The sequence below is a fragment of the Staurois parvus genome, unplaced genomic scaffold (assembly GCF_062004578.1).
Source record: "Staurois parvus isolate SC_StPar_1 unplaced genomic scaffold, SC_StPar_1.0 ptg000254l, whole genome shotgun sequence".
Lineage (NCBI taxonomy): Eukaryota > Metazoa > Chordata > Amphibia > Anura > Ranidae > Staurois > Staurois parvus.
In genome coordinates this window covers 910,442-935,912 of record NW_028318050.1, presented here as the reverse complement: position 1 = coordinate 935,912, position 25,471 = coordinate 910,442, and the positions used below count along the sequence as shown (strand labels likewise).

The 25,471-nt window shown below is 43.4% G+C and overlaps 1 protein-coding gene across 1 annotated transcript in view; it reads left to right on the top strand.

The window, feature by feature from the left end:
- The window catches only part of LOC149459565 (uncharacterized), a 52,110-nt gene extending 27,115 nt beyond the window's left edge, over positions 1 to 24,995 (top strand). Inside the window, exons 4-7 of the mRNA XM_089680931.1 lie at positions 4,736 to 4,780; positions 4,868 to 4,887; positions 7,895 to 8,177; positions 17,083 to 24,995. Coding sequence (XP_089537057.1) covers positions 4,736 to 4,780; positions 4,868 to 4,887; positions 7,895 to 8,177; positions 17,083 to 17,255 — 521 coding nt within the window. The 3' untranslated portion in view covers positions 17,256 to 24,995. The remainder of the gene's footprint in view (positions 1 to 4,735; positions 4,781 to 4,867; positions 4,888 to 7,894; positions 8,178 to 17,082) is intronic.
- The last annotated feature ends 476 nt before the right edge of the window (positions 24,996 to 25,471 follow it).

Sequence of the window (25,471 nt, the reverse complement as noted above, 5' to 3'; positions counted from 1 at the left end):
ACTGCACATGGGGTGGGATTTCAGGCCCATAACACTCATCTGCCTTAAACGTGAGGTTCCTATTCCTTGTTAGTTGACTGAAGTTTCTACTGGTAAAGGGAAGAGCCGTCTCAATAGCATCAAGGGCCCCCGGACAAAGTAATGCACTGGGGCCCCTACCAGCCTGCCCCAATTTATACACCAACTCTCAAGAATTAAAGTATAAACAGATGATAGAATCAAACATATATTTATTAGTACTTTCAATAAAATTCATTTTAAACAATAAGAAAGCATGCCATAAATCAAAGACTAATCAACACAAAGTGCACAGCATGGGATGGGCAGAAGGACACAGTACAGGGGGAGTCAGGAGGGCACAGTACAGGGGGAGTCAGGAGGGCACAGTACAGGGGGAGTCAGGAGGGCACAATACTGGGATCAGGAGGGCAAAATACTGGGATCAGGAGGGCACAGTACAGGGGGAGTCAGAAGGGCACAATACTGGGATCAGGAGGGCACAGTACAGAGGAAGGCTGGAGATCACAATACTGGGATCAGGAGGTCACAGAACAGGGTAAGCCAGGAGGGCACAGTACTAGGAACAGGAGGGCACAGTACAGGGGGAGTCAGGAGGGCACAGTACAGGGGGAGTCAGGAGGGCACAGTACAGGGGGAGTCTGGAGGGCACAATACTGGGATCAGGAGGGCACAATACAGGGGGAGTCAGGAGGGCACAATACTGGGATCAGGAGGGCATGGTACAGGGGGAGTCAGGAGGGCACAGAACAGGGGGAGTCAGGAGGGCACAATACTGGGATCAGGAGGGCACGGTACAGGGGGAGTCAGGAGGGCACAATACTAGGATCAGGAGGGCACAATACAGGGGGAGTCCGGAGGGCACAATACTGGGATCAGGAGGGCACGGTACAGGGGGAGTCAGGAGGGCACAATACTAGGATCAGAAGAGCACAATACTGGGATCAGGAGGGCACAGTACTGGGATCAGGAAGGCATAGTACAGGGGGAGTCAGGAGGGCACAATACTGGGATCAGGAGGGCACAGTACTGGGATCAGGAGGGCACAGTACTAGGATCAGGAGAGCACAATACAGGGGGAGTCAGGAGGGCACAATACTGGGATCAGGAGGGCACGATACTGGGATCAGGAGGGCACAGTACAGGGGGAGTCAGGAGGGCACAATACTGGGATCAGGAGGGCACAGTACAGGGGGAGTCAGGAGGGCACAATACTGGGATCAGGAGGGCACAGTACTAGGATCAGGAGAGCACAATACAGGGGGAGTCAGGAGGGCACAATACTGGGATCAGGAGGGCACGATACTGGGATCAGGAGGGCACAGTACAGGGGGAGTCAGGAGGGCACAATACTGGGATCAGGAGGATACAGTACAGGGGAGTCAGGAGGGCACAATACTGGGATCAGGAGGGCACAATACTGGGATCAGGAGGATACAGTACAGGGGAGTCAGGAGGGCACAATACTGGGATCAGGAGGGCACAGTACAGGGGAAGTGAGGAGGGCACAGTACAGGGGAGTCAGGAGGGCACAATACTGGGATCAGGAGGGCGCAATACAGGGGGAGTCAGGAGGGCACAATACTGGGATCAGGAGGGCACAGTAAAGGTTCTGGAATGCTGTTCGGGCCATCCTGAGACAACTTAGAAAACACTAACTATCCCAGCTAGTCTGGGACAGTTGGCAAGTATGTTGTAATCTAAGATTATGATGGGGTCTCCATGCCCCTGGGGCCCCTGGACAGTGCCCAGGAGTGCTTATTCATTAAGATAGCCCTGGTAAAGGGAGCCCACTATATCTTTGAACCCATGTCTTCTCTATGCAACACAGAAGTGAACTAAGAAGCAGCACTTTAGATCCTATAAGTGGAAATGCATTCTGGATACATATAAATGGGAAGCAAAGTTCCTAAAACAGAGATAATATTATCCCATTAAAGTCCAACTCCAGCTCTACCTCCCTCTTGCAGCCCCTCCCCCAGACTATATAAACTTGCAGTGTACATACCTTAATTACAGTTGTCTTTTCCTTTCTCTTCTGGCATCGTTGGTAGGCTGCTGGAAAGAATGACCCTCACATAGTGACATCTGAATGCTCTTCTGTAGAATGTTCCTCTATGAATGCAGTCTATGTGATGGGTCCATCTACGTGTGTATGACCAGCTTAGCAATTTTTTCTCTTTTTCCCCAGAAAAATAATTCCCAGACACTGGAATTCTACACATGTCCTTCAATAATCAGAATGGGAGGACTTCATGAAACAATTGCAGGAAACAAATCATAACTTAACCAAAAGGATCGAGTATCTGGCTGCTCGTCCCTATATGAATGCATGTACCCAAAGAACCCCCGGTGGGGCTTTAATGCAGCAATAGGATCATACATATATTGAAAAAGACATTTGCTTAAAAAAGATTATAAACTTCATTACATACATATTTCCATTGTAATGTTAAATACATGATTTCTAAAAAGAATATTGCTCTGACAGTATTCTTACAAGAAAACTCTTAATACAAAAATATGAACCCACACAAAAAAGAAAGGAAAACTGACGCATTTCGATCATTCCATATTCTAGATCTTCCTCAGGGCATGAAAGACAAAGGACTTTCTAATAAATATATAAACAATCATAAATGAATATATCAAAAATAAATAAACAGATAACCCAAAAAATGTTTTCACATAACCAAAGAATTTTTTACTTACAAAAGCATATGTCAGAGCAAAAGAAAGGATGACTTCAAGGATGAGAGGCTGGACACCATGTTCTGGTGGGGTGCATCATCCAAGGGGGCAAGAGTGGTCAGATGTAAGTCACCAGACAAGGACTGACAAAGGGGCACCAGAACATCCCCCCCAATGGGACTAAAGATGGTATGAAAGACAAAATATTAAATTCCAAATCAGACCAAAAGGATTTACGTAATAAAAGAATATGCATTCAAGAATAGTCCATAAAGAGATATATCAAGAGATGGAACTGACCGTGTCTTAAGCAGGCCAATGTATGGAACATTTCGAATCTCACTCGGTAATGGATGTAACAACTCAAGGAAAAAGTGGTAAATTCGAGATAATCATTTCTCCAAGGAATGGAAGTATGTCAAATCCCACTGAACAAAGACCAAAGTGGCATGAAAGACTGAAAGATCCAAATATTATGCAAACAATTAGATATCATGTATGTAACATTACAATGGAAATGTGTATGTAATAAAGTTGATAATCTTTTTTAAGCAAATGTCTTTTTCAATATATGTATGATCCTATTGCTGCATTAAAGCCCCACTGGGGGTTCTCTGTATACACAACTTATAGCATTGGATAGAGATCACATTGATAAGTTCTAAAACATCTGATCATCCTGGATTATACATGAAGACTCAACAATTTAATGATTCATTTATTGTTTTTGGAAATTTTTGTAGCAGAAAGTAAAAAATAGTTTTTTTCCAAACTTTTTACGTCTTTTTAATTTATATAATAGAAACCCCAATGGAGATCAAATACCACCTAAAGAAAGTTCTATTTGTGTGAAAAAAAAGATATAATCTTTGTTTGGATACAGTGTTGCATATCTGAGCAATTGCCAGTTAACCGCTTCCTGACCGCCCTGTTGCAGAAATACTGCTAAAGGCGGCACGGGTGCACAAAAATGTGTATATATACGTGATTTTGCATTTCTGGGTAGGGGGTGCGCGCCCTACCCGCGCCACCATTCACGGTCATGGCTTCCAATCACCGGGGCAATTACACTCCGGCACCCAGTGATTACCGAGCATCTCTGATTTACAAACACTCTTCCTCCCTGTCAGCTCGGGCACTCTGCACAGCACAGCCATCCCAATCAAAGTGAAGCACCCCCCCGCCCCCTAGTAAAACACACCCTACATATAGTTAACCCTTTGATCACCTCTCATGTTAACCCCTTCCTGCCCAGTGCCATTAGTACAGTGTCAGTGCTTCCTTTTAGCACTGATTACTGAATTGGTGTCACTGGGGATGTCAATGACACCAAGTTAGCTTCCCCCCCAGTGTCATAATGTTGCCCGCAGTCCTTCTAAAAGTCGCTGATCGCTGCCATTACTAGTAGAAAAATAAATCCCAGGATCTATACTGCCATTTGTAAACGCTATAACTTTCACATAAATCAATTAATTTACCCGTATTGGGATTTTTTTTAGCAAAGACACGGAGCAGAATACATTTTGGCCTAAATTTATGATGAAATTTGTTTTTTTTTAATTTTTTTTACTGGACATGTTTAATAGCAAATAGCCCAAAATACAGTTTTTTTCTCAAAATTGTCAGTCATTTTTTTTATAGCTCAAAAAATAAAAACCGCACAGGCGATCAAATACCACCGAAAGAAAGCTCTATTTGTGGGATATAAGGACACACATTTCATTTGGGTGCAGCCTTGCATGACCGTTCAATTGTCAGCTACAGTAATGCAGCGCAACATTAAAAAATGGCCTAGTCAGGAGGGGGGGGGAGGATAATCCTCCAGGAGGGCAAGTGGTTAAAGTAGCACAGTGCTAAATAGCAAAAAATAGCCTGGTCATGGGAGGGGGTAAAATCTTGTGAATCTGAAGTGGTTATACATGTTCTCCATCTCAAGCTAAAAGTTGTTCCCGTGATGCAAACATCTCTGCCTTTGCTGATGTCTTTTTATGTGTCTTATATGTCTTATGCCTTACATTTGTTTTAGCTTCTTTTGGAGGAAAAATAGAGAAGATCAGAAAGATCATACTAAGTAAGTTGTCTTTGTTTTCGGTTGCGATAATTTCTTCACAATTTTCTTTGTCCCTTATTGTGACTTTATTCTTTTAATTCATTTTAGGTACCTACTCATTGATTGGGGTAAGAATATTTACAATACCTATGTATAGAAGCATGGAATATGATATGATAAAATAGAACCCCTTTATACAGTTTTGTTCAAAATAATATCAGTGTGTTGAATAAAGTGAATAAAGCTGAAAATCCTTCTAATAGCTTTTATTTCCATCCACACAAATGCATTGGGAACACGACACATTCTATTCCAAATCAAAACATGAAGAAAAACAAATCAAATTTGTGTTGTTCCTCTAAACAAATGTGAAGAAAAGTGAATATTAGACGGTTCAAAAAAATGGCCGTGTTTGTATTCTTCTTTACAAACTCAAACATTCACTATATAAACTGAGAAATGTTTGAAGATTTTGCTTTCCTTTGAATGACTTCATGAATATTTGGTTGTAGTCGCACTGTTTCTGAGAACTGCTGTACATCTGTGTTGCATGGAGTCCCCCAACTTCTGGCCCCTGTGATCAGGTATTCCAGCCCAGGATGATTGGACCACATTCCACAGTTCTTCTCTATTTCTTGGTTTTGCCTCAGAAACGGCATTTTTGATGTCACCCCACAAGTTTTCTATTGGATGAAGATCCGGGGATTGGGCTGGCCACTCCATAACGTCCATCTTGTTGGTCTGGAACCAAGATGTTGCACGTTTACTGGTGTGTTTGGGGTCGTTGTCTTGTTGGAACACCCATTTCAAGGGCATTTCCTCTTCAGCATAAGGCAGCATGACCTCTTCAAGTATTCTGATGTCTTCAAACTGATCCATGATCCCTGGTATGCGATAAATAGGCCCAACACCATAGTATGAGAAACATCCCCATATCGTGATGCTTGCACCACCATGCTTCACTGTCTTCACAGTGTACTGTGGCTTAAATTCAGTGTTTGGGGGTCGTCTGACAAACTGTCTCCGCCCACTAGACCCAAAAAGAACAATCTTACTTCCATCAGTCCACAAAATGTTGCCCCATTTCTCTTTAGGCCAGTCAATGTGCTCTTTGGCAGATTGTAACCTCTTCAGCACGTCTTTTTCCCAACAGTGGGACTTTGCGGGGACTTCTTGCAGATAGCTTGGCTTCACATAGGCGTCTTCTAATTGTAACAGTCCTCACAGGGAACGTCACACCTTCTTTCATCTTCCTGGAGCTGATTGTTGGCTGAGTCCGCGCCATTTTGGCTATTCTTCTATCCATTCCAATGGTAGTTTTTTGCTTTCTTCCACGTCTTTCAGGTTTTGGTTGCCATTTTAAAGCATTTGCGATCTTTATATGTTTCCCCTCTCCAATCAACTTTTTAATCAAGGTACGCTGTTCTTCTGAACAATGTCTGGAACGACCCATTTTCCTCAGAATTTCAGAGAGAAATGCACTGTAACCAGCATGTACAACATTTGCTGCCTTCCTTCCTTAAATAAGGGCAATAATTGCCACCTGTTTTTCAAAGAATGAATGACCTCACTAATAGAACTCCACACGGCTATTATTTTGAACATGCCCCTTTCAATGAGTGATTCAATGACACAGAATCAGCAGCATGCATGTCATGACTGTGGGGTCTGTTGGATTTCTATGACTCTACTACACCTGCTAGGAAATTATTTGCCATGTAGAAATATCATTTCTACCAAAAACAGTGATTGATCCGGTTAGTGATGTCTGACTGCTATTATTTTGAACACAACTGTATATGCAACAGGATAATCTCCACTCAAATCAACAGAAGAAGGTTTTAAGACATTACAATTATTTGTGAGTAGAACACATTCACCAGTAGGGTGAGATGATGAATGACCTGCTAGAAGTAGAGAAGTATATGATGAAGCTGATTCCTTCTCACAATTACATCCCCGGGGTCTTTACATTTTCTGGGTTGTGTGTTTGGTCTGTTCTCTGATCATGGACATCTAAAGCCCACCACCTCTATTTCAGACAAACAACTAAAGACCAGGGATGAGGAGAAGACATGATAAGGTCATGTTGGTGGACCAATGACTTTTTGGTCAGATAACAGGTGACTGTGAACATACAGCAAGGCCACCTGGCCTATGACATTGTAAACTAAAGAAAATGCAGCGCGAATGAAAGAAAATAATATAATGGTAAAGTCCAAATTAAAATCTTGAAAATTTCTCAAAACATAATAAAACGAAAACTTTAGGAGACTGATCTTGACCATATACACCAACACCATACATCCAGAAAAATGGCCTTATCGGACGCCTTGACCAGATAAAGCGGTCCTTAAGCGCAGTGTGATGAAGAGTAGATATGATCAATATTTTTAATGGATATCGTCTACCGGAAGGAATAATGGCTCCGTGATGGAAAATCCTCAATAGTACCGGTCAGTAAACACCATATAATGGGGAATCGGAACGACGGGTGATCCACAAAGGAAATCCTCTTGCACATATAAAATGATCTTTCCACTTTAAGAATTATTATACTTCCAAGAATCTCCCATCCAATGATCAAAAAATAAATATAGAATAGAAAAAACTCGTAGTGTAGTAATTAATCAAAACTTTGGCCAATTTATTCAAAGATAAGTAGTTCATTGTGGCCCACGACTGGTTACCAAATCACTTAGGTGGCCCTCACTCTTCAAAAGGTTGAGCACCCCTTTGCTAAGGACATTGCAGGCTTCATAGTTATGGATTTAAGAGAAGTAATAATCAGTGCAAATACTGAAACCAAGTCCGGAACAGTCTGATAGTAGATATAGATGGTTAGGGGGACTTGAATTGGGGGGCCCGTTTGGCACTAAGGGCAAGCTCCATATAGTACTGTAGCAGACTGTGTGTTAAGGAGAGAAGGAGAAGCGCCTCCAAGTGCAGCAGACCACTTTCATGTAGTATAAAAGTAGGAACACTCACATTTAGGTAGATTAATACACTACATTAAAGTGGTCTGCTGCACTTGGAGGCGCTTCTCCTTCATAGTCATGGATTTAGTCTACTGTACTAGAATTTCTCTTTTTGCTGTTATCTAATGATTATTGTTTTGTATCTTTCATTATATAGAGGTATCTCTCAGGATATCACACAGTTGGGATCTTTTCAAGGTCATCAGAGAGTGACTATGAATGGCTTATCAACCAACTAAAATCACAGCCCTTCCATAAAACAGTCTCCACCGTCCTTCCTCACTACATCTCCAACAATGGCGGGCGGCAGTTCAGGGAGGCCGTCTCTCGGTGCACGTTCGGTATTTTGTATCACACCAAGAAAAGAGGACGGATCAACGTTGTGGACGTCACAGACTCTTTATATGATGAGGAGCTGATATATCTGTGTGAACGCCTAGGTAAGAGGTCATCATATATGTGGCTGATTCATAACACAGACGGCTACATGGGCTGATGTTCCATCATGTATGATTCGGGTAGTAGGGTTCATCACTGCCCATCCCCCACCATGGTCAGCTACTTTATTCACATAATTCTGCTTGCTTAGGAAATATCTAGTGAGCTTTGTTATGTCTTGCTTTGTTCTACACTGTGTGTCTGTGTGGAGGTGGATATCGTAGGAAGGGATTTGCTTCTTCATGTCAGAGATGCCCCCCTGATAACCAGTGATCTGATAGCTGGTGTAGGAGAGGTGGAGGAAGCACAGATTGGATTGCAGGGAGATCCTTACAAAGCAGGTCCTCAGGTACAGATTCCTCTCCAGCAAGGAGAACCGTGAGCAGTATAGTAGCACCATCACCAAATCTCACTCTGAATCTGGTGAGACTAGCAATCAGAGGCAACAGTGCCTTAGATGATCTCTCACTGCATCTACAGAAAGAGAATGCCTAGGCACAGGAATTTCACTGCAATTTCTCTGGAGGAATTCCAAACAAAAGGTAGATTTTCAGGGTACTGCTTAGACACAATAACCATTCCAAGATGGTCCCTATAAAACAGGAAATATAAACATCTTTATTCCCAAGTCCACATTTAAGGGAACCTCTGGTTTGTCCGTTGAAGCAAAGCAACAGGCTCCGTTATTTACCCACCTATCTGCTGCTCATTCCCTCAGCTCCCCATTTCTCTGTTCACCCATCATGGGAAAGAAACATACCTGAGGCATGTGACCCTCTCCCCTTTACTCCATGATGTAATGCTGGATGTCCGAGCCGCCAACTGCCAGTCCTGAGTACTAGGTACTATGAGGACATGACTGCTGAGGCTGCTTTCCTGTTGGAGCTTTATATTCCACATCCTCCCCTGGTGACACCATAGGAGGTACACTTCACACATGGAGTCCAGACGGCAATAAAACATAAAAGTTCTAGTCCTCCTCCAATAAAAGAAAGTTTGGACTGAAGTTCTACTTGAAAAAAAAAAACATACTTATAATGGAACCGACCCAGACTGCGCTTGAGTACGTCCGTTAGACTACCGCTTCCCCGTCTGAACACCGACAACAGACATCACAGCCGACCATACAAGACTAGACAACACCAGTCTTGCAGTAAACCAGGAGGTAGACTAGTTTATTTGAACACAGATACAAGATATATACACTCAGGGGGCAATCCCCCCTCCCTGCATAATGACACAGGGCGGGGCAATCTACATTTAGTAACAAGTGACACAGGTATTCAAACTTCATACCAGCAGACAGTCCCATCAGGAGGGAGGGCTGCTGGAGACACCCCCCACTAAGCTAATACACATAAACACATACATCCCAAAATAGTTTGCTCCCAAACCAGACAAACAATAGAACAATGGGATGTAACCACATGGCATTAAACAATCAACAACCCCCCCCCCCCAATATTAGGACAGATCGCCCTGTACCCCTAACAGGCACAGGGTGACTTACACATAATAGGGATATGGGGAGCTGAGACAGGGGTCTCACTACTTCTCCAAAGTGAGCTGTGTTCCATGGGCCCCCCACCCAAAGTGACACCCGTCACATATCTCCCCTTTCAGCAGGAGACTAACACAGGAGGAGACCTCAGACGGGTTGACTCCGAAGTTAGTCTGTACTTCCAGTCTCCCAATGCTGGCCCCCACACAGTACCCCAAGCATATTGTCCCAAACATAGCATTACTGACCCAGCCAACCTCTGCCTCTCTCATAGAACATTCCCGCCGCTGGGGAGAAGTACGGACTAGTCCTTCTCCCTGAAGTCCTCTCAGCCGCTGGAGAGAAGACAGGGTGGCTGGGTCGGCTCCATCATGCTGTTGGGGATCTGGGCCAACTGCCCAGCATCCCTGGGGTATCCAGGTGGTGACTTTAGTCTCATCCACTTTGACTCGATGGACATCCCCCAGTGTTCGCAAAGTAAGGCTGACATCCGCCTGTCCCAATGCCAGACCCTTTTCTGGGGTTGTGTCAGTGGAGACCGAAGTCCCATCCACAGACATCAGCTCAAGCTGCCGTTGTGAGGTGCCGATTGCATCCTCTTCCTGTAGCTCCTGCGGTGCTGATTGTTGTGGACAGAGGTCAACCACGCCTTGCCCTGATGCCAGCTCTTCTGCTGGAGGTGCAACGGCTGGTTTCTCCTCAGCAGAAAAGTCAATCAAATCCCCAGTCTCTGGAACTGGTGTCTGGGGATAGGGGTTCACCATCTCCTGTCCGTGGAACCCAGAAGATGTCACCTGTGCTGAGCAGAGGCTAGCAGAGCTCTGCCCTTTTGTCAGCACTTCAGGTTTGGGGATGGCAATCTGTGGAATTTCCACTGCCGATTCTTGGGCATGCTGCTGAACATGTTTTAGCAGTTGCCTGTATGCCCTTTCCAGATGCTGTTCTTTCATCAGCAAGTATTCCAGATCTGGTTCAAGCTCTGAGACCCCTGTGAGACCGAACATAGCCTCTTTGTCTTCTCGTAGATCCTCCAGGGTAGGTTCTCCTTCATCGCCAAACACAAAATGATCTGTAAGGCTCTCCCACAGCAATCCAGGCCCACCAAAGTCATATCCCTCAGGAGAGCATTCTGTTGTCACCCCTAAATATTTCTGCTCTGTGTGCCATTGCAGAGCCCGATATCGGTTGTTCAGCTCTATCTCCTGCTGGACCAGCCTGTCCAACTCAGTCACCCATTGCTCCTGGGGTCGCTCTCCCAGGAATGGCATCCGTAACTCCCATTGGTCCCTGGCCCGTTACCCTGTGGTTGGATAGCACTTGCCCTTGTACATACCAGCAAGCTGGAGGGCTCCACCACCCGAATCCACTGCCTGAGCTCCAGGTACTCATCCACAGACACAGTCCTGGGATATGTTGGAAGAACGATCCGCAGCAACCCCGGGAACTCTGATGCCAGGTCCATATCTCCACTGGGGTGACCGACATCTACAGTACTTTCCTGATCTTGAATCCCGGTGGTGGTTTGGACGAGTTCACAGCCAGGAAGCACAATCCCACCGCTTGCCACCAATGTAACGGAACCGACCCAGACAGCGCTTGAGTATTTCCGTTAAACAGACACCACAGCCGACCATACAAGACTAGACGACACCAGTCTTGAAGTAAACCAGGAGATAGACACCCCCCCCCCACTAAGCTAATACACATAATCACATACTGTACATCCCATAATAGTTTTCTCCCAAGCAAGACACACAATGGAACAATGGGATGTAACCACATAACATCAAACAATCAACAACCCCCCACCCCAATATTAGGACAGATCACCCTGTACCCCTAACAGGCACAGGGTGACTTACACATAATAGAGATATGGGGAGATAAGATAGGGGTCTCCCCACCTCTCCAAAGTAAGCTGTGTTCCATGGGCCCCCCCACCCAAAGTGACTCCCATCACAATACTGGCTTGTGGGCAATTTATTTTCAAAAAAAGAATATTCCATATTTGTTTTTCTTTAGAAAGTTTACCATAAAAAATGTCCAAATTATAATCCAGTTACTATTACTCCCCCTACAATTACCACCATCACTACTACTGATATTACTCCCCCTACAATTACCACCATCACTACTACTGATATTACTCCCCCTACAATTACCACCATCACTACTACTGATATTACTCCCCCTACAATTACCACCATCACTACTACTGATATTACTCCCCCTACAATTACCACCATCACTACTACTGATATTACTCCCCCTACAATTACCACCATCACTACTACTGATATTACTCCCCCTACAATTATCACCATCACTACTACTGATATTACTCCCCTACAATTACCACCATCACTACTACTGATATTACTCCCCCTACAATTACCACCATCACTACTACTGATATTACTCCCCCTACAATTACCACCATCACTACTACTGATATTACTCCTCCTACAATTACCACCATCACTACTACTGATATTACTCCCCCTACAATTACCACCATCACTACTACTGATATTACTCCCCCTACAATTACCACCATCACTACTACTGATATTATTCCCGCTACAATTACCACCATCACTACTACTGATATTACTCCCCCTACAATTACCACCATCACTACTACTGATATTACTCCCCCTACAATTACCACCATCACTACTACTGATATTATTCCCGCTACAATTACCACCATCGCTACTACTGATATTACTCCCCCTACAATTACCACCATCACTACTACTGATATTACTCCCCCTACAATTACCACCATCACTACTACTGATATTATTCCCGCTACAATTACCACCATCACTACTACTGATATTACTCCCCCTACAATTACCACCATCACTACTACTGATATTACTCCCCCTACAATTACCACCATCACTACTACTGATATTACTCCCCCTACAATTACCACCATCACTACTACTGATATTACTCCCCCTACAATTACCACCATCGCTACTACTGATATTACTCCCCCTACAATTACCACCATCGGAACTACTGATATTACTCCCCCTACAATTACCACCATCACTACTACTGATATTACTCCCCCTACAATTACCACCATCACTACTACTGATATTACTCCCCCTACAATTACCACCATCACTACTACTGATATTACTCCCGCTACAATTACCACCATCGCTACTACTGATATTACTCCCCCTACAATTACCACCATCACTACTACTGATATTACTCCCCCTACAATTACCACCATCACTACTACTGATATTACTCCCCCTACAATTACCACCATCACTACTACTGATATTATTCCCGCTACAATTACCACCATCACTACTACTGATATTACTCCCCCTACAATTACCACCATCACTACTACTGATATTACTCCCCCTACAATTACCACCATCACTACTACTGATATTACTCCCCCTACAATTACCACCATCACTACTACTGATATTATTCCCGCTACAATTACCACCATCACTACTACTGATATTACTCCCCCTACAATTACCACCATCACTACTACTGATATTACTCCCCCTACAATTACCACCATCACTACTACTGATATTACTCCCCCTACAATTACCACCATCACTACTACTGATATTACTCCCCCTACAATTACCACCATCGCTACTACTGATATTACTCCCCCTACAATTACCACCATCGGAACTACTGATATTACTCCCCCTACAATTACCACCATCACTACTACTGATATTACTCCCCCTACAATTACCACCATCACTACTACTGATATTACTCCCCCTACAATTACCACCATCACTACTACTGATATTACTCCCGCTACAATTACCACCATCGCTACTACTGATATTACTCCCCCTACAATTACCACCATCACTACTACTGATAATACTCCCCCTACAATTACCACCATCACTACTACTGATATTATTCCTGCTACAATTACCACCATCGCTACTACTGATATTACTCCCCCTACAATTACCACCATCGCTACTACTGATATTACTCCCCCTACAATTACCACCATCACTACTACAGATATTACTCCCCCTACAATTACCACTATCGCTACTACTGACATTACTCCCCCTACAATTACCACCATCACTACTACTGATATTACTCCCCCTACAATTACCACCATCACTACTACTGATATTACTCCCCCTACAATTACCACCATCACTACTACTGATATTACTCCCCCTACAATTACCACCATCGCTACTACTGACATTACTCCTCCTACAATTACCACCATCACTACTACTGATATTACTCCCCCTACAATTACCACCATCACTACTACTGATATTACTCCCCCTACAATTACCACCATCGCTACTACTGACATTACTCCTCCTACAATTACCACCATCGCTACTACTGATATTACTCCCCCTACAATTACCACCATCGCTACTACTGATATTACTCCCCCTACAATTACTACCATCGCTACTACTGATATTACTCCCCCTACAATTACCACCATCGCTACTACTGATATTACTCCCCCTACAATTACCACCATCGCTACTACTGATATTACTCCCCCTACAATTACCACCATCGCTACTACTGATATTACTCCCCCTACAATTACCACCATCGCTACTACTGATATTACTTCCCCTACAATTACCACCATCACTACTACTGATATTACTCCCCCTACAATTACCACCATCGCTACTACTGATATTACTCCCCCTACAATTACCACCATCGCTACTACTGACATTACTCCCCCTACAATTACCACCACGCTACTACTGATATTACTCCCCCTACAATTACCACCATCGCTACTACTGATATTACTCCCCCTACAATTATCACCATCACTACTACTGATATTACTCCCCCTACAATTACCACCATCGCTACTACTGATATTACTCCCCCTACAATTACCACCATCGGAACTACTGATATTACTCCCCCTACAATTACCACCATCACTACTACTGATATTACTCCCCCTACAATTACCACCATCGCTACTACTGATATTACTCCCCCTACAATTACCACCATCACTACTACTGATATTACTCCCGCTACAATTACCACCATCGCTACTACTGATAATACTCCCCCTACAATTACCACCATCGCTACTACTGATATTACTCCCCCTACAATTACCACCATCGCTACTACTGATATTACTCCCCCTACAATTACCACCATCGCTACTACTGATATTACTCCCCCTACAATTACCACCATCGCTACTACTGATATTACTCCCCCTACAATTACCACCATCACTACTACAGATATTACTCCCCCTACAATTACCACTATCGCTACTACTGACATTACTCCCCCTACAATTACCACCATCACTACTACTGATATTACTCCCCCTACAATTACCACCATCACTACTACTGATATTACTCCCCCTACAATTACCACCATCACTACTACTGATATTACTCCCCCTACAATTACCACCATCGCTACTACTGACATTACTCCTCCTACAATTACCACCATCACTACTACTGACATTACTCCCCCTACAATTACCACCATCACTACTACTGATATTACTCCCCCTACAATTACCACCATCGCTACTACTGACATTACTCCTCCTACAATTACCACCATCGCTACTACTGACATTACTCCCCCTACAATTACCACCATCGCTACTACTGATATTACTCCCCCTACAATTACTACCATCGCTACTACTGATATTACTCCCCCTACAATTACCACCATCGCTACTACTGATATTACTCCCCCTACAATTACCACCATCGCTACTACTGATATTACTCCCCCTACAATTACCACCATCGCTACTACTGATATTACTCCCCCTACAATTACCACCATCGCTACTACTGATATTACTACCAACACTAATAATGATTATTATTATTTATTTATTTTAATCGAGGACCTATATAGAGTCACAGTTTGCTTCCTACTGCTACTACTACCCCAACTTCTGCTATTCCCATTACAGCTACTACCCCAACTACTACTATTCTTACTGCACCTCCTACTACCCCAACTACCACTATTCCTACGACACCTCCTACTACTCCAACTACTACTATCCCTACTACACCTCCTATTACTTCAACTACTACTATTCCTACTACAGCTACTACCACAACTACTACTAATCCTACTACACCTCCTACTACCCCAACTACTACTATTCCTACGACACCTCCTACTACCCCAACTACTACTATTCCTACAAAGGCTACTACCCCAACTACTACTATTCCTACAAAGGCTATTACTCCAACTACTACTATTTCTACTACACCTCCTACTACCCTAACTACTACTATACCTACTGCACCTACTACTTAAACTACTACTATTCCTACAAAGGCACCTACCCCAACTACTACTAATCCTACTACTGCTACTATCTCAACTACTACTATCCCTACTATTACTATTACAGCCACTACCAAAACTATTCTTCTTACTGCAGCTACTACCCCAACTACTACTGTCCCTACTGCTGCTACTACCCCAACTACAACGAATACTACAACTTCTACTTTATACTACTATTCATTCTGCTGCTACTATCCCAACTACTATTATTACTACTGATGCCATTATCCTAACTACTACTCTTTCTACTGCAGCTACTACTTCAACTGCTCTTCCTCTGCAGCTACTATGCCAACTACTAATATTCCCACATCTGCTACTATCTAAACTACTACTATTCCTACTGCTTCTACTACCCCGACTACTACTATTCCTACTGCTGCTACTATTAAAACTACTACTACTCCTACTGGTGGTACTACCCTAACTACTACTATTCCTATTGCTGCTACTACCCCGACTACTACTATTCCTACTACACCTCCTACTACTCCAACTACTACTATTCCTACTACACCTCCTACTACCCCAACTACTACTATTCCTACTACACCTCCTACTACCCCAACTACTACTATTCCTACTACACCTCCAACTACTACTATTCCTATTACACCTCCTACTACCCCAACTACTACTATTCCTACTACACCTCCTACTACCCCAACTACTACTATTCCTACTACACCTCCAACTACTACTATTCCTATTACACCTCCTACTACCCCAACTACTACTATTCCTACTACACCTCCTACTACTATTCCTACTACACCTCCTACTACCCCAACTACTACTATTCCTACTACACCTCCTACTACCCCAACTACTACTATTCCTACTACACCTCCTACTACCCCAACTACTACTATTCCTACTACAGCTGCTACCAGAACTACTACTATCCCTACTGCTGCTGCTACTATCCCACCTGCTGCATTGATCCTATGTAATTGTTTTGCATGGACATCATGTATGTATTGGATGTAATGTGATGTCTTTATACACAGGGAAGGAGAATGTGATTGTGGTTGTTGATGATCTGGAGGACACCAGTGATGAGGAGAAGACCCGGATCCTGGAGACACAGCCCAGTATTGGACGTTTGGCCACAGATATCATCCTATTCAGTGCAAATGAGAAAAACCCTATGACAAGCGGTGAAAGCACCCGGAAGTCATAACACGTACATACATACTTTTGCTTCTATTAAAGGAATCCTTGGTGATCCCGCCATCAACATCCTTGTACAGTCACTTCCTATTATGGAGTGACAATTGTGTCCTAATTGTGGCTCCGATGTTGTCACCCGTTCACATGTGGCCCCGGTGCAGACTACAAGGGGTGAGCTGACACACACTTTGTTTGCTGTAGTCATTATCAGGAATCTGATCCAAGGCAATATATATATTTCAGGTACATACAGTGCAGGAAATGCGTATTTGCTCCCCGGCTGATGTTGAATGTTCGCCCCTCACACAGAAACGATCGGTCTAACAATGGAATGTTCGGTGTAACACTGAGAGACAGAATACAACAACAAATTCAGCAGAAATGCGTCTAACAAATGATGACTGATCTGCATGTTCATGAGGGAAAGAAGGATTGGATCCCCTATCATTCAGCAGGATTTCTGGCTCCCAGGTGTCTCTCATACAGGTAACAAGCTGAGATTAGAAGCAGTCTCTTAAAGGAAGTGCTGCTAATATCATTGTGTTACCTGTATAACAGACACCTGTCCACAGGAGCCATCAAACCATCAGATTAACTAATAAATTAGTGCAGTGCTAAAAATAATTAAATCAATATTATAATCCAAAATCATGCCGTTATAACATACCACAAATGATGAGTGAAAGATTCCAACATCTATATACTGTGCATAAAGCGCTCAGAAGGTGTATGCTGAGGTCATAAGCACGGCCTCTAATGAGTGCAATCAATCACACTAATACAAAATATATAAAGTAAAGTAACCCTCAGTGTAGTTATTAAATATCCCCTAATCACATAAAATGTAAAACATACGTCCCCTGTGCTTGCGGAAATAACACACTAAGTGATCAGTGCTAAGGTGACCAAACAAAGATGCAACAAATTGATTACAAATCATAAAGTCTCTGATATTCCATAAGTTCTCAAATCAATAGTGCTTCAAAAAACAATTTTCCATGCAAAGTGAAAATGTTGGTGATAACTGTGATAGTGTCGGCACACATCCTCGGTGGCTAAATTGCCCCCCCACCTCCTTTCAGGGACCCGATGGGCCGCTTCGCTTTCAGGATCACTCCTGGATCCTTCTCAGGCAGTGGCTGGTATCAGTAGTACTCCACCTGTGGTCCCCCTCTCAGGTAGTAAATATGATACTCCAGACCTCTCATGATAGGTACATCTGCTAAATAAAATACTCCTCACCACAGGCCACGGTGAGAGAAAGAGATCCTCCATAGTGTAGTATTTACCTGCATGGCGACCACTTATTGTGATCTCACATATATATTCTTATTATAACCGATTTTACCCCCCTAACTCCTCCCACAGTTCTTACACTACATAGACAGTAATATACGGAAACGTGCGGATTGTTCCCGATTGGTGGGCTGTTACTTTGTGGAACGTTTGCCGAATGGTTCACGAAATATCGCCGTTTTTGTGGTGAAATTGGTCCCATAGGAATGAATGGCGGAATGTTCACAACTAGAGTGGGAGCTGACAAAAGCTAGAGTGTGAGCTGAAAAATCAGGACATGATTTCTAAACTGCCATCACTCTGTCATTTTCAAGCCCACCTACGCAAATCTTATGTCAAAACGTTCAGCTATCCCTGCTGCCACTAAAAATGTCCACGGCTAAGCCATAGTCCTGATAATTTTCACAATATGACCATTTGTTGGCAACTCACGCCGCCCATTGACATTCATTGAAACTCCACTCTAGCCACCTCAAATTTGAAGGGCAATTTCTAAACTGCGACTGTGCCTTCATTTTTAATATTTCAGAGACATACTATGCATCAAAATGTAGGTCTGGGTCTTGTGATTCTCACAATATAAAGCTCTTCAGTGTAGGATTTATAATTTTTAAACTACAACTGTTTGAAGATGGCAACCACCAGTGAATTGAGCAAGTTGGAGCAGTTTGTTTTTAACCGCTCTTCTCTGCCCTTGCTGTAGAGTGAGTTGCCATAGGAACCCAGGTGTGTGAGCAGGCAGCAGGGTGACAAGCCACTCCACCCAATTACTCCGCCCACTCCAGTTGTAGACTACTGGTGGAGGCAAGAACACTTCACACAATTTCCCCAGAAATCGTAGCTTTTCTAGTTTAATATAAATGCCCGCTCACTTTTAAAAGTTGATAAAATCGTATTCCAACCTCATGACTGGGTGTACTGCATGGGTTAGGGATAATTGGGTGTCCTAAGATGGCATCCACGCTGGATGTGTGTCACCGCTTACCGGAAGCTGCATCACCGCGTACCTACGCGTTGCGTCACTAGACCACATGACTTCCTCAGGGTATTGATACCCTGACCTCTGTGATTGCCAACAAGGGATTGGCCACCAACTACTAAGTCATGTTTTGTGAAGGGGATCAAATCCTTCTTTCCCTCATGAACATGCAGATCCGTCATCATTTGTTAGACGCATTTCTGCTGAATTTGTTGTTGTATTCTGTCTCTCAGTGTTACACAGAACATTCCATTTTGGCCATTTTTACTAGCTAGATTAACTTTTTGAATGGAATTTCATCTATTTGCCTTCACTATCTGCATTGGCTGTATTATACGGCTGCAATCTGCTTATTATACATCTGTACTGACGGCCCAATAACCCACCTACACTGTAGGAGCTCTTCTATCTGGTGGCTTTCCTTTCTGAGCTACTTAAAGGTGGATACTTATTGGTGCTGACCTGACTGATGCCCGGGTGCAAGTGAAACCGAGGAGCTGTCCTGGCTGGCTGTGGGGGTCTTACTACAGAGGTCTGGAGTTCGGTTCCAGGGTGTGCAAAGTGCCTGAGAAGTGGCTAATATCCAAGTACCACCCAGCACGCACACTCCGCTCCTCACAAGACCTCCTTCTCTCTAGTTCCCTGGTCTCCTCCTCCCATGCCCGCCTCCAGGACTTCTCCAGGGTGTCACCCATCCTCTGGAACTCCCTGCCCCAACCCATCAGATTATCACCTACTCTCCTCTCCTTTAGGCGCACCCTGAAAACCCACCTCTTCAGGGAAGCCTACCCCACCCCCCGCTAATTGCCGCCTCCTCCACTCCTCCCACCACCCCATCCCCCACAGTTATCTCCTCCTGTACCACCATCCCCTCCCTCCTAGATTGTAAGCTCGAAAGAGCAGGGCCCTCAATCCCCTCATGTTTTGCATTGTATTGGTATTGTTCTGTCACATGTTCTGTCCCCCTCTGTAATGTACAGCGCTGAGCGAACTATTGGCGCTTTATAAATACTGTATAATAATAATAATAATATCCTTACCGGTTCCTTAGATGTCCATGAGTGCCCTCTGAGGGTCATATAAATGCGCAATTATATTGTGCGTCTGGTGAGTGCACCTCTTTGTCTTATCCAGAGAAGTCACATGCACCTATTGATGTAATTCCAGCGGGAGCGACCAATATCCCCGACACTGATTGATCTGTGCACCTATAAGTTACTTCCACTGTCTGGACTATTATGCGTTTATAATGTGCGTTTATACCATTGCTACTCGTCTATTTTAAGACAACATATTATTGTCACTTTATTGCGCTCATCTATAGCGCCTTGTTTTATCACTTGTCATTTTGCAATTCAATTTATGTGATTTAATGATATGCGTTTATAATGTGCGTTTATAGCATTGCTACGCGTCTATTTTAAGACAACACATTATTGTCACTCTATTGCGCTCATTTATAGCGCCTTGTTTTATTATGTGTCACTTTGCAGTTCAATTCATTTGATTTAAAGATACAATCAGTTGATGTAGCGCTGCATTTTCATATACTGTATATTTGGTTTAAAGGATTTAGAGGTTTTTTTCCTTCTGCAAGCTGCTTATTTTTTGAAAAAGCGCTCGCTTGATCGTTTATTTTTTACAATACATCGAACATTCGAGTTTTAAACCGATCATTTCTTTGTGAGGGGAAAACATTAAAAATCAGCCGGGGAGCAAATACGCATTTCCTTCACTGTACATAGCGCCTTCACTTTACATATATATTGTACATTCACATCAGTCCCCGCCCCCGAGGAGCGTACAATCTAATGTCCCTAACTCACATTCATACATACACATACTAGGGACAATGCAGACAGGAGCCAATTCACCTACCAGCATGTCTTTGGAGAGTAGGAGGAAACCGGTGTACCTGGAGGAAACCCACGCAGGCACAGGGAGAACATGCAAACTCCATGCAGGTGGTGCTGTGGTTGCAATTTGAGCCAACAACCCGAGTACTGCCAGGCGGAAGTACACTTAGTCACTGTGCTGTCCTACCTAGTCTCTGTGCTGCCCACATGTGCTGCCCGTATTTGCAGACAGGAGATCTCATTCTGGTCAGCCAGTCCTGTGATGGAAGCACCCCCTCCTGCGTTACATCTCAGCACCATTGATCTTCTGCAGCCACTTCATGTCTGCATGCACCCCAGTGATGGCTGCACGGTATTTCTCAGGGCGAGATTCCTGATTATGACATCAGTGGACATCATGCCTGTGTCATGTGTGTTGAAACAGCCATTTGTAGTCTCTACTGTGAGCCAATGTGACAGGATGACAACTCAGGAGCACAAATGTGAGACGGATGGAGAGTTGTCACCTTATAACAGGAAGTGTTTGAACAAGGAGCTTCATGGCGGGATTACTGGGGATTATTGTAATCCCCAGTAATCTACGTGGTAGAACTTGTATCGGATTTTATATATTTGGGTGTATCTAAGCTTTAACGATTTTTAACACATTTATGGGACTGATATCTTCAATCTTTTGTTTTTTGTCTTCTATGTATCAACCTTGTGAATCTTGTGTTGTTTTGATGTAATATTTGACATCTTAGAATTTATCCCTCATTTATCGTCCAGATGAATGTTTATGTTGATGTATTTTTTTGAAGAGTTACGTAAAATGATTTGTACATCCGATCAATCCAACTCCACTCCAGGTCACGCCCTCCATGTCATATGACATCCTCCCACTCTAATTTCTTATGCGCGGTGAGGAGTTTGGTGGTGCACTGTGTCCCTGGGGCCGATGACGTCGGCTCTATCATGTGATCAGCTGTGTCCAATCACAGCTGGTTGCATGTAAATAGAAAATGCCAGTTATCTGACAGCGCATGAGAAGAGGAGAGCCGGTAAGCAGCATTCTTTAGAGGGGTCATCTACACTGATCATCAGGGCACTGATGATCAGTATAGCCCCATCAGTGCTGCCTGTCAGTGCCCATCAATGCCACATACCAGTGCCCATCAAAGCAGCCTTTCAGTGTCACCTATCAATGCCAGTCAGTGCCACCTATCAGTGCCGCCTATCAATGCCCATAAGTGCCGCCAATAAGTGCTACCTATCAGTTCCAGTCAGTGCCGCCTATCAGTGCCGCCTATCAATGCCCATAAGTGCCGTCAATCAGTGCTGCCTATCAGTTCCAGTCAGTGCCGCCTATCAGTGTTTGTCAGTGCCACCTATCAGTGCCGCCTAACAGTTCCAATCAGGGCTGCCTATCAGTTCCAGTCAGTGCTGCCTATCAGTGTTTGTCAGTGCCGCCTATCAGTCATGCCCAACAGTTCCAATCAGTTCCAATCAGTGCAGCCTATCAGTTCCAGTCAGTACCACCTTTCAGTGCCCATCAATGCCGCCTAACAGTTCAAATCAGTGCCAATCAGTGCCGCCTATCAGTTCCAGTCAGTGCCAATCAATGCCGCCTATCAGTGCCATATATGAATGCTGCCTTTCAGTGATGCATTGACGCTCATCAGTGCCCATCACTGCAGCCTCATTAGCGCACAACAGTTAAGGAGAAAAATTACTTATTTACAAAATTTTATTATAGAAACTAAGAAAAATATTTTTTTCAAGATTTTCAGTCTTTTTTAGTTTGTTTAGCAAAAAAAAAACCTCGAGGTGATTAAATACCACTAAAAGAAAGATCTATCTGTTTCAAAAAACTGATACAAATTTCACATGGATACAGAGTTGCATGACCGCGTAATCGTGCAACAGCACTGAAAGATGAAAGTTGGCCTGGGCAGGACGGGGGTGAAAGTGTTCGGTAGGCAAGGGGTGAAAAAAAAAAATAACATGAAAAATAACTAAAAGCACCCCTCCCCCCTGTGCTCCCCACAAATGTGAGCACACATAAGGCCCACACACATAGATAAACGGTGATGGCACCACACATGTGAGGTATCTCCATGAACGTCACAGCCGGGGAAATCATTTTAGTAGCAGACCTCCTGTGTACCTCTAAGCTGGTAACCTGTACAGACTTTCACCCCAGTCACACCGCTGCGATTTAAAATCGTGCGATTTGTGTGCAATTTCAGGCGCAATTTCTGAAGACTTTATGCGACTTGTGAAGATTTTCAACGATTTCTTGCAATCTGCAGTGTGATGTCCATTATATTCTATGTATTTGAAATCGCTACAAAACTGCAGACAAAGTCATGCAAGAACTACTTTAGCAGTCGTGCTGCAGCAAATCGCATGTGTTAACACACTGACATTCACATTCATTAGATGCAATTATAGGTGTGATCTCAATTCGCAAACCGCACCTGAAATCTCCCCGGTATGACCGGGCACTTCAAGCGCCGCCTAGGGAGATTTTTAGGCACCGTAGTTTGGTGCCGTCCCACGGGTGGACACAATGACAAAGCATGACATGTTTGGTATCTATTTACTCGGTATAACATCATCTTTTATATTTTACCAAACAACTTCGTATTGTTTAGTGTTTTTACTCATTAAAGTGTATTTTTCCCAAAAACATTGCATTTGAAAAAACTCTGTGCATGTGACATAAAAATATGAAACGCCCACCATTGTATTCCCTAAGGCCTCTGCTTCACAATATATCATGTTTTGGGGTTCTAAGTAGTTTTCTAGCAAAAAAAACAGCCTTATGACAGTCCTCTGTGGCCAAGAAAATGTTTTCAGTCGTACAATTCAGACAGGAAGTGAGAAGAGGAAGAATGTCGCTCCGCAACTCCACACCCGGCACAATGGAGGACGAAGAATACCACAACAGGGAGTCGGCATGCTGGTGTAAAGGTCATATACTAAGAGGAAAGAGGCCTTCAGAGGAGACTTCCATTTAGCAAAAATGATTTCAAAATTCTGCATCGGACTTTACAATACATCACCGTACAACACGGTACCAGAATAATCCAAACTTACATAAATAACATAAAAATCCTATTTTTCTTCCGTTAAAAAAAATGGAATGGACGAAAAACGGATGTAAACAGACAAAACAGATGTAAACGGATGAAAAATTGATGTAAATGGACAAAAATGAATAAAAATGGATGTAAACTGATGAAAAACACATGCAAGCTGATCTGTTTTTTTCTTGGAAAAACCGTGACTGAACTGATGAAACACTGATGTAAACTAATTAAAAATGAATGTAAACTAATGAAACTAATGAAAACTGAAGAAAAACAAATGTAAGCTGATGAAAAATGATGTAAACTGATACCAAATGGATGTAAACTGATGAAAAACTAATGTAAACTAATGTAAACTGATGAAAAATTATGTGAACTGATGAAAACCGGGCGTAAACTGATGAAAAACTGATGGGAACTGATGAAAAATGGATTTAAACTGATGAAAAATTATATAAACTGCTGAAAAACGAATGTAAACTGCTGAAAAATTATGTAAACTGCTGAAAAACGAATGTAAACTGATGAACAATTATGTAAACTGATCTGTTTTTTCTTGGATTGAACTGATGAAAAAAACGGAACGTCCGTGTGAAAGGGGCCCCTACTGTGTGGTCCTCAGACCGCGCTGCACTGCACTCTTCTATCACAGGATTATGATGCTCAGAAAACAATTGACTCTCACTGTTTCACTTTCGCAGCAGAAGAAGCCAACGTGCTTTGCTGCCCCCTCAGGACTGGGGTAGTCCTGATACACTGGACATGTAGGTAGGTGCACTCCACTTCCTCTACTGTAGGTGGCGCTCGTCCGAAGCAGCACTGCAGCTGGAAAGGAAGTCAAGAGAAACCCAATTTCTCTATGATCTCCTGGGCCACTGAGGCAAAGTTCCTGTTGGCTAAGCTTCATCCTGGTGACCCCTGGCAGCCATCTTGGGTGAACAGAGCCTTTTTAAGTCCCTGCCCCTAGATTTTGGTGCCCATTTTGCATAGTGGATAGTGCAGGAAAAGAGCAGCCTTCTGA